At 46.6% G+C, this 11,226-nt stretch overlaps 1 protein-coding gene across 2 annotated transcripts in view; it reads left to right on the plus strand.

Moving 5' to 3' along the window:
- LOC118212169 (erythrocyte band 7 integral membrane protein-like) overlaps positions 1-10,134 on the plus strand; it is an 18,443-nt gene extending 8,309 nt beyond the window's left edge. For both annotated transcript variants that reach the window (XM_035389814.1, XM_035389815.1), the window contains 4 exons: positions 3,957-4,039; positions 5,613-5,816; positions 6,252-6,386; positions 9,735-10,134. In XM_035389814.1, the coding sequence (XP_035245705.1) occupies positions 3,957-4,039; positions 5,613-5,816; positions 6,252-6,386; positions 9,735-9,923 (611 nt within the window). In that variant the 3' untranslated portion in view covers positions 9,924-10,134. The remainder of the gene's footprint in view (positions 1-3,956; positions 4,040-5,612; positions 5,817-6,251; positions 6,387-9,734) is intronic.
- Positions 10,135-11,226: the final 1,092 nt, after the last annotated feature.

Consider the following 11,226-nt stretch of genomic DNA (forward strand, 5'->3'; position numbering starts at 1 on the left):
GTCTGACGTGCTCAGACCTAACATCAGTCTGTCCTAAGTCATGGGTTTTAGTCCTGGAGTGCGCACATTTTTAGATTCTGCTGGGAATCGTGTGGCTTCACACATTCATACGATTCCAACAGGATTATTTAGGAGGAGGTTTTTAATCATCTCAACTTTCCTCTTGCTGTCGGAAACTCGGTACCTGTGCTGATGTCCTGTCCGGACGGGATCAGTTTCACGACGGTCATTTCGCGCCTGCGTAATTCACGCCTGGAGCGACCGTGTCAGTGCTCTGCCAGTACGCGAATAATTTCGGCTGCGAAACATACTGCTTTTCTGCAAAGTCTGATGTCCTCTGATAATACCGTCCAGGCCAACTGTCAGTATTTGATGTGAATGACAACTATTTTGCATACATTTTTAACATACTTCCCATTTCCAGAAGTAGGCTTTGTTTAGTCTATTTGTATATAAATATATGGGCTGTATATAGGCAATTTTCCAGCACGACCCACACATATACATATATATATATATATACATGTACACACACACACATATATGTATGTATGTGTGTGTGTGTGTATATATATATATACACATATATGTGTGTGTGTAACTTATTTTGTTTCTTTATATTGTTACACATTTTGTGTTTTTCCCCCTGGTAAGAGTGTGTGGCGAATAGGCCTACACTCAGGAAAGCCAAATAAAAATCCTCCTCAGCACTTCAGGGGAGTAATGAAGGGAGAGGCTTGTTCCGTGCCGATCCCCCTTTGAAATCGCTGATGAGCAATGATATGGGTACATAACGTTCCCAAATTCTTCTGCTACACTAATCCTGTACGGACAGGACTAAAGACAGCGCACCTATTGGGTGTTGGCAGTGTATGTTTATAAATTGCATTGTTAATATTATCGAAGACTAAAGACTTATGATAATATTAAGCATTTTTGATTTTGTTGGAACGGTCAAGGCAAGGAAAAGACTGTCAGAAACTCTGTTTGAGCCATCTTAAAACAATCTCTCTCAAATCATGAGTCGTGCACACTGACTGGGGTAAGACTGGAAAGGTTTTACTATGATTCTTAAGACCGTGAAATCACTTAAAATATCTAGTGTAAGGCCGACATTAGAAAGCACTGTTTTGTTCCTCACCACACTGGATAATGTACATCCATCCATCCATCCATCCATCCATTATCTATACCCGTATCCTGGGCAGGGTCCCTCCATTATCTATACCTGCTTATCCTGGTCAGGGTCCATCCATTATCTATAACTGCTTATCCTGGGCAGGGTCCATCCATTATCTATACCTGCTTATCCTGGGCAGGGTCCATCCATTATCTATACCTGATTGTCCTGGGCAGGGTCCATCTATTATTTATACCTGTATCCTGGGCAGGGTCCATCCATTATCTATACCTGCTTATCCTGGGCAGGGTCCATCCATTATCTATACCTGCTTATCCTGGGCAGGCTACATCCATTATCTATACCTGCTTATCCTGGGCTGGGTATATCCATTATCCATAACTGCTTATCTTGGGCAGGGTCCATCCATTATCTATAACTGCTTATCCTGGGCAGGGTCCATCCATTATATATACCCGCTTATCCTGGACAGGGTCCATCCATTATCTATACCTGCTTATCCTGGTCAGGGTCCATCCATTATCAATACCCACTTATCTTGGGCAGGGTCCGTCCATTATCTATACCTGCTTATCCTGGGCAGGGTTCATCCATCCATCGATTGGGCGGCAGTGTAGGTAAATGGCTAAGGAGTTGGTCTTGTAACCTAAAGGTTGCAGGTTGGATTCCCCGCTTGGTCACTGCCGTTGTACCCTTGAGCAAGGTACTTAACCTGCATTGCTTCAGTATATATCCACCTGTATAATTAGATACAATGTAAGTTGCTCTGGATAAGAGCGTCTACTAAATGCCTGTAATGTAATGTAATTATCTATACCTGCTTATCCTGGGCAGGGTCGCGGCAGGGTCACGGGGGATGCTGGAGTTCATCCCAGCATGCATTGGGCGGGAGGCCAGAATACACCCTGGACAGGCCGCCAATCTATCGCAGGGCACACACACCATTCACTCACACTTGTACCTAGGGGCAATTTAGAGTCTAATCCGCCTGCCTGTATGTCTTTGGACTGTGGGAGGAAACTGGAGAACATTGAAACTTGGGATCTCTGCTTCCTGCGGTTATTTCCTGTTTCGGGGTCAGCGTTAGGCGTGGGGAATTTTCCGATGGTCTTTCAGCTGATCCGCCCTTGCGTTCACTCCCGCTGGATCTGGTTTTAGAGCAGCAGACCCAGTTAAAAGCGGAGCGGGGGAATTTTGTTAGTCGTAGGCACTCAACAGCTGTTTGTGATGAGATGAAAGCTCTAGGCGGGATTGGGGGGGGTGGGGTAGGCGGGGGGTTGTAAGTGCATTACATACTTACACGGAACACAGAAGACTATACACGCTTGAAAGGTACAAAGAAAAAAAGATTTCAACTTACTGGAATGCATTTTTTTTTTCTAAACATTTAAGAATCCACAGGTTAGTACTCGTGTACTCTAATGGACTCTCTGTCCCTAAAGCTACGGTTGACCTTTTAATTTTGTGAACAAGTGATGTTTTGCTGAATCCAAAAGAACCATGAAAGCTTCTTCGGACAGCTGTCATGAAACAATATTTACGCCATTTGTTTTTTTTCCATTAAGACATTGCTGAACAGGCTTTGGATGAAACCGTACTCTTGTCTTGCCCTGTTCCTGCCAGCCTCCATTTCCCACAATGCACCACAAAGCCGTTAGCCTGTGTCCAACGTGCTCCTAAAATGGAAACAAACTGAAAACCGACCCCGTGAATCGCTAGCTGTCGCCGTCTACAAAGGGTGGCTTAATATAGCGCAGCTCTATATCGCTGTTATAAAACCAACGAAGTGTAAAGCAACCCTGTGCAGCTGTTGTGCAGGGAGTCTGCATTCCTGTGCTGGTATGGAGGTCTCAGTGAGGGCACCCATGGAATGAATCCCTGTGTAGTCCAGTCCCCTTGTTCACTGGGACAGTCAACGATGGCCTGCTTAAAGATGGTCAGGACAGAGAAAACTCAACATCGTTCCCAGAGCTCGCCTAAAATTTCACATCTGTAGGAATTTCACAATAGTTGTTTTTCATACACCCTTAAATGGACCTTGGGGTTTTTTTTAAATAGTATTTGGTTGAAAGAATAGGGTGCCATTTTGCCATTTCTGCGGTTGAGAATGTGCGGAACGTTCCGTGCTCTTGCTCGCCGAGGGAAAGCCGGCCTCTTGGCCGAGGTCCCAGAATGCCGGGTAAATTGGTCTTGGGGTGGGGGGGTGGGGGGGTGGGGGCGGCAGGGGGCTGCCTGGCTGCCTGCCTGCCAGGGAAAGTTTCTTTAAATGCAGGGCACTCGTTGTGGCCTATTGATCACCGTGATATCTGAAGCTGTTCGGATTTGCCGGGGAATCCTGTTGGTGAGAGCTTTCATACCAGCCGAGGTCTGGCTCAGAGCAGCAGGCGCAAAGGCTCCAGTCTGCTAGCCTGGGCATCAAAAGGAAGTGGTACCCGCTCCTCTCCTGGTATAAATCGGGCATCATGGGGATTAAATGCAGGTATTGGGCTAGGCCTCACTTGGGTGGTTTGTGTAGCTGTCATACCTGGACAGGCTCATAGGGAATACGCGTTTGACCTGATCTATTTCATATGGTTTGAATATTTTATATAAAATCCAAGATGGCCGCTGTGTCCTGTGACTTCATTGCACCACTGTTTCGACACATGACTATATGCACTACAGCTGTCTATTTCATGATTCTAACCAGTGTGATAATGTGTGTGTGCGTGTGTGTGCGTGCGTGTGTGTATGCATGCATGTGTGTGTGTGTGTGTGTGTGTGTGTGTGTGCGTGCGTGTGTGTGTGTGTGTGTGCATGTGTCCCTCTCTTACAGGTCTGTTCTTCATCCTTCCCTGCACTGACAGCTTCATCAATGTGGACATGCGCACCATCACCTTCGACATTCCTCCACAGGAAGTAAGTCCCACACAAGCGCCAACAACTCGCCTCTATGAGTGAAGCCTTTTACCCCAGTGGCTACAGAGTGAACTGCAACGCCTGGTTGCAAAAAGAACTTGAAACCCTGCCCACGTAATGTTAAGCCAATGGGGAAAGCCTGAAAAGTGGCCAATTTCAAGTCAATAAATTTTTTACACAAGAAATGATGGTTTAACTAGTTAATCCCATCCCTTGTAATGTCTCCCCTGGGTCTGATTTTTAAAAATAATTCCACCAAAATTCCCAAATCTGGGTTAATTTCAGTGTGTGCAATGTGGCTTGTTTTACTACCGTATGACCATATAAGGATTTCCCCATCCTCGCAGCCAGGCAGAGAGCTTCAGCGGCCGGTGTGATGCTGTGTCGTTTTATTCCGATTAGCTAGCTACATACGATCCCACCATTTTAAGTCCAAGGTCCAAAAATGCTGTGTGCTACGTTCAAATGTACTAATGAAATCAGATTTGTAAGCAGTTTTGAAGCTTCTTTAAGAAGACAAGCTAGGGGGATTTACTTAGCTAGGGGGAGCAAGCTTACTGTCTTGCTATCGATCTGTCTGTCTGTCTAGATAACTTGCTAGCTAGTTATCTCGTGATTTATTTTATCTATATTTCTATGTGAATATCTTAACACTAAACGTATCTTGCACAATTTACTTTTTTGAAATGTTATGACAGTATGGTTCTATGGTTGCAAGGCCACGCTTGTTGTCCAGACGTGGGCGTGTCTAATTACCATGTAAGGTAGTCGGGGTGGATTTTCCTGTAGTCGTGGACTGCAGTCTTTCGCTCCACTGCGCTTGCGTTGGTTGCAACGGGCAATGTGGCTGCGCCCTAGTTTGGGCTTCATGCGCCAGTGAGCACTAACCATAGCAGATCCGTGGGTGACGTCATGAAGCACTTTGTCCGTATTTTTATACGGTCTGTGGTCCCACATGAGTCATTTGCAGTCATTTCCCAGCATCCTGTGGGGCTCCGTGATGCAGAAACTTCCAGTCATCGCTCTGGCAATAATATTTTTTTGAGATTTGCACTGTTTTTTCACACGCTTTCAGTATTCTTAAAAGGATTTAACTGATTTCATGATTCATGAAAACGGGCGATAAAAAGGGACAACCTGAGTAAATAAGGGACAAGTTCTGAAAACAGCCAGCGATAATGTTTTTTATGTGACACACTCTGGCTGTGTCTTAGCACGTTTCAGTTCTGTGCCAAAGGCTCTGATTGGTGTGTTTCTCTGTATGCTGGCTCTGATTGGTGTGTTTCTCTGTATGCTGGCTCTGATTGGTGTGTTTCTCTGTATGCTGGCTCTGATTGGTGTGTTTCTCTGTACGGAGGCTCTAATTGGTGTGTTTCTCTGTACAGAGGCTCTGATTGGTGTGTTTCTCTGTATGCTGGCTCTGATTGGTGTGTTTCTCTGTACGGAGACTCTGATTGGTGTGTTTCTCTGTACGGAGGCTCTGATTGGTCTGTTCTTTTTGAACGATGGCTCTGATTGGTCTGTTTTCTCTGTACGGAAAGCTGCGCAGTCACGCTAACGCCGCCTCCCCCAGGTGCTGACCAAGGACTCGGTGACGGTGTGCGTGGACGGCGTGGTGTACTACCGCGTGCAGAACGCCACGCTGGCGGTGGCCAACATCACCAACGCCGACGCCGCCACGCGCCTGCTGGCCCAGACCACACTGCGCAACGTGCTGGGCACCAAGAACCTGGCCGAGATCCTGTCGGACCGCGAGGAGATCGCCCACAGCATGCAGGTGCGCTGCCATGGCGACGCCGTTTCCGCGGCGACCGTGCGCGTCGCGCTACGCTTTTAAGAGCAGCCCTTATCTGGAGCCGTTTACACAGCTCGCGTTCTTTTACATGCGATGCGTTTACTGAAGATTAAGTGCCTTTCTCAAGGGCACGAAGCAGTGGCCTGTCTGCGGCCTGGAGTTACCAGCCCGGTTCCCTAACCTCTACACTGCACTGTTACAAGCCCCTAACAGCTACACTACACTGTTATGAATCTGTCTATTTCTATTTATCGTCCTCTTTCTGTAGCTCTCTGTCGGTCTCTCCTCCTTGTTCTCCTCTCTCTGTTCTGGCTAAAACAGTTTTTGGCTGTTGTGCTGAGTGACCCACCTGTCGCTCAGCTGTCACAGTGCAGGACTGATGGACGGATGCCGTATTTCTCCTCCCCTTTTCTCTAGTCCACCCTGGATGACGCCACAGATGACTGGGGCATTAAGGTGGAGCGGGTGGAGATCAAGGATGTGAAGCTTCCTCTGCAGCTTCAGAGAGCCATGGCGGCTGAAGCAGAGGCGTCTCGCGAAGCTCGCGCTAAGGTACGTCCCCGCTCAAACCCCGCTCAAACCTTGGGCTTCAGCTCACAGGGCTAATGCATCGAGTGTCTCTGTTACTCAGAGATAATGTATCGAGTGTCTCTGTTACTCAGAGGTAATGCATCGAGTGTCTCTGTTACACAGAGATAATGTATCGAGTGTCTCTGTTACTCAGAGATAATGTATCGAGTGTCTGTTACTCAGAGATAATGCATCGAGTGTCTCTGTTACTCAGAGATAATGCATCGTGTGTCTCTGTTACTCAGAGATAATGCATCGAGTGTCTGTTACTCAGAGATAATGTATCGAGTGTCTCTGTTACTCAGAGATAATGTATCGAGTGTCTCTGTTACTCAGAGATAATGTATCGAGTGTCTCTGTTACTCAGAGATAATGTATGGAGTGTCTGTTACTCATAGATAATGTATCGAGTGTCTCTGTTACTCAGAGATAATGTATCGAGTGTCTCTGTTACTCAGAGATAATGTATCGAGTGTCTCTGTTACTCAGAGATAATGCATCGAGTGTCTCTGTTACTCAGAGATAATGTATCGAGTGTCTCTGTTACTCAGAGATAATGTATCGAGTGTCTCTGTTACTCAGAGATAATGTATTGAGTGTCTGTTACTCAGAGATAATGCATCGAGTGTCTCTATTACTCAGAGATAATGTATCGAGTGTCTGTTACTCAGAGATAATGCATCGAGTGTCTCTGTTACTCAGAGATAATGCATCGTGTGTCTCTGTTACTCAGAGATAATGCATCGAGTGTCTGTTACTCAGAGATAATGTATCGAGTGTCTCTGTTACTCAGAGATAATGTATCGAGTGTCTCTGTTACTCAGAGATAATGTATCGAGTGTCTCTGTTACTCAGAGATAATGTATGGAGTGTCTGTTACTCATAGATAATGTATCGAGTGTCTCTGTTACTCAGAGATAATGTATCGAGTGTCTCTGTTACTCAGAGATAATGTATCGAGTGTCTCTGTTACTCAGAGATAATGCATCGAGTGTCTCTGTTACTCAGAGATAATGCATCGAGTGTCTCTGTTACTCCGAGATAATGCATCGTGTGTCTCTGTTACTCAGAGATAATGTATCGAGTGTCTGTTACTCAGAGATAATGCATCGAGTGTCTGTTACTCAGAGATAATGCATCGAGTGTCTGTTACTCAGAGATAATGTATCATACCCTGTTGAAGCCACTGTAGCTAAGCAGGCGTGCACTTGGTCAGCACTCGGATGGGAGACCTCTGGGGAACTCCAAGTCGAGTTGCTGGATGAAGTTCAAGTTGCTGTGGAGTGAGAGGTTAACCCCAGGTCCTGAGTTACTGTGCACAGTATAGCTTCCGCGGTGCTATCTGAGAGAGCAGGGATGTAAACCCGGGAGTTCCTGCTCAAACTCCCATCAGACTGGCCAACTGGTCACCCTGTGGACCTGCGTCCTCTGAATTTCCTGTCTATTCTGACTCCCCCCGGTCCGCCCTGCAAAATAATTTTAGAAACGGTTCTCAGCTGACCTACGTGGTTAAATAAAGAATAGACGTAATTAAAGGGCTGTTTCAAATACAAACACTCATGTTTGACGCCGGTCTGCTTGTGACTCTTTAACTGGTATACACCCAGAGGGGTCAGAGGCAGCCCTGGGTCATAGGTCACTGGAGCTGGGGTCATAGTTCACTGCGGCACATGCTGGTTGGCAAGGGCGCAGCTGAGCGCACTTCCCTGCCCGCGCGTGTCTGTAACACAGCTCCCTTTCACTGCATCTCTGAGGAGCCTTTCTTTATCCAAGCGGCTCTCACACTCCATGTCCCGGATTTGGGAGGGCAGTTATCCAGCTAACCTGCAACAGGGCCCTGTACTGTGAGGACCAAGGTTTGTTCGAGAACCGGCCTAAAATTAGTTCATCGCTGTTAAAAGAACCGCTGTTCCGCGTTTCCGTAGCGATCGATGGCCATGGCCTTAAATGACCCATCCTGTTAGCGCGTTCATGGAGCAGGGCACAGAAGACCCATCTCTCTCAGGATTTAATTAGCGGCGATCACCCAGAATTCCAGCTGCTCCTCGCGCTCATTAGATACACAGTCATATTCATAAGCATTTTTCACCATGTTCTTCCAGCAGCTAGGCAAATATATTTAGTGTATTTGTTCCTAGCAGAAGCGATGAATGTGCAGTTTTGTAATCTGTTGTACAGAACATAATCAAGTCAGCAGTGTAACACACACATTATTTCATAATGTTTAGCAAAGGCAAACTGCTCAGCCAGCAGCCACATCACCATGCAAATCTGATGATGGCTGCAGCTAAGCAGGGCTGGGATTGGACATTACTGGAACTAAGCAGGGTTGGAACTGGATATTACTGGAACTAAGCAGGGCTAGGATTGGACATTACTGGAACTAAGCAGGGCTAGGATTGGATATTACTGGAACGAAGCAGGGCTGGGATTGGATATTACTGGAACTAAGCAGGGCTGGGATTGGACATTACTGGAACTAAGCAGGGTTGGGACTGGACATTACTGGAACTAAGCAGGGCTAGGATTGGATATTACTGGAACGAAGCAGGGCTGGGATTGGATATTACTGGAACTAAGCAGGGCTGGGATTGTATATTACTGGAACTAAGCAGGGCTGGGATTGGATGTTACTGGAACTAAGCAGGGCTGGGATTGGATATTACTGGAACTAAGCAGGGCTGGGATTGGACATTACTGGAACTAAGCAGGGCTGGGATTGGATATTACTGGAACTAAGCAGGGCTGGGATTGGATGTTACTGGAACTAAGCAGGGCTGGGATTGGATATTACTGGAACTAAGCAGGGCTAGGATTGGACATTACTGGAACTAAGCAGGGCTAGGATTGGATATTACTGGAACTAAGCAGGGCTGGGATTGGACATTACTGGAACTAAGCAGGGCTGGGATTGGACGTTACTGGAACTAAGCAGGGCTGGGATTGGATATTACTGGAACTAAGCAGGGCTGGGATTGGACTTTACTGGAACGACTGATAACTGATATTGGTACTAACCAATCCCAGGTGTCAACACCAATTGAATTTAATCAAATAAGAAATTGAGTTAATAATTACCAGGGGTCCCACGTGTCCTGGAAAACCAGTCATAGAAAATGTGAAAATTGCTGAAATGTCCTGGAAAACAATTAGTTGTAATGGAAAATATTTTAATGTGACTTTAATAGCTAACATCATTAACGGTGAAAGTCTGTAACCACCGAGGCAGTCAGAGGCTCATTCTCACTGTCCCCTCTTTCTCCTCTTTTCTTTTTTTACCCTCTCTCCGTCTGTGGGCTCCCTCCCTCTCCGCGCTGGCGCCCCCCGCAGGTGATCGCGGCGGAGGGCGAGATGAACGCCTCGCGGGCGCTGAAGGAGGCGTCCATGGTGATCGCGGAGTCGCCGTCCGCCCTGCAGCTGCGCTACCTGCAGACGCTCAACACCATCGCCGCCGAGAAGAACTCCACCATCATCTTCCCGCTGCCCATCGACATGATCCAGGGCTTCTTGAAGCAGTGAGCCGCGAAACCGCGAGCCGCGGGAGCACCACCTGCCCGCGGCCCGCGGCCCGGAGGCGGGGCTTCGCGGGGCCCCGGCCGTCGACGCGGGATCGGCGGGAGCGCGCCTCCTGTGTTTCGAAAGCATGCTCTGGGTAGTTACGGAAGCGTTTGTTTTTTCGGTTGGTTTGAGGTGTCTCGCTTACATTTTATTTGGAGGCTTTGAAAGCGCCGTTTGTTTCGTCATATGAATCTGCTGATCGGCACTGAGCGTGTGTGTGTGTGTGTGTGTGTGTGTGTGTGAGCTTGTGTGTGTGCGTGCGTGTGTGTGAGCATGAGTGTGTGTACGTGTGTGCGTGCGTGCGTGCCTGCGTGTGTGAGCATGAGTGTGTGTGCGAGCGTGCCTGCGTGTGTGAGTGCGTGTGTGAGCATGAGTGTGTGTGCGCCTGCGTGCGTGAGCGCGTGTGTGAGCATGAGTGTGTGTGCGCCTGCGTGCGTGAGCAAGGGTTTTCAAGTGTCTGGTAATGAACGGCTGGTGGCTTTGATCAGCCCTTTTGTTAAATTCAAACAGAGATGAGCGGATTGTGTGTAGAAGAGCAATCTAACAGTCGGATTGACCTGACAAAGCCTTAAGCCATTGCCATTCTGTTAACATTTGTTACATTTCATTTACAATTAATCATAAATTGGTATGCTATGCTTTTAAAGCTTTTCTGTGACGAGAACAGATTTTTTATGGTAATGTTTCATTTACAGTAGGTTCATGAACTTAATTATATGAAACCGGACTGCTCTATATTAACCCAGTTGGAGATTACTGGCAGGTGTGAACCCTGTTATCAAAACTTTAAACAAATGTATGACTACTATGCATTTTACTTATAAGCCTCAGCTATCAGCATCATCAGTCTATCATGGGTGCCATACCAAAGATTTCCATTTTTAAAAAAATGGATAAATTCATGTTATGGTTGGCTGTTGTCTTCAACTCATGAAATATTAACCATACTAAACTATACTGTCGTTACTAAACGCCTATTAACGTTGCTGTAAGCCATTATATACATAATGCATATCCATAGCTGTAATTTTCACCTTTTTCTGATGTTCTGAGTACTGTTAGACATGTTTGTAACTTTCCAAACTGAAAACTCAGCAATGTGCTACTTCTACTGTTTTTTTTCAGCTTCAGCAAATGTTCAATTTATTATCAATTAAAAAGTACGTGTGAGAGACATTTATGTGGTCTAGACCGTGCTTTGCTTGCAAACGCACCTTGAAAGCCTGTTTGTTACAGAATGAATGGAATCACGCCGCATTATCGA

The sequence above is a fragment of the Anguilla anguilla genome, chromosome 14 (assembly GCF_013347855.1).
Source record: "Anguilla anguilla isolate fAngAng1 chromosome 14, fAngAng1.pri, whole genome shotgun sequence".
Taxonomy (NCBI): Eukaryota; Metazoa; Chordata; class Actinopteri; order Anguilliformes; family Anguillidae; genus Anguilla; species Anguilla anguilla.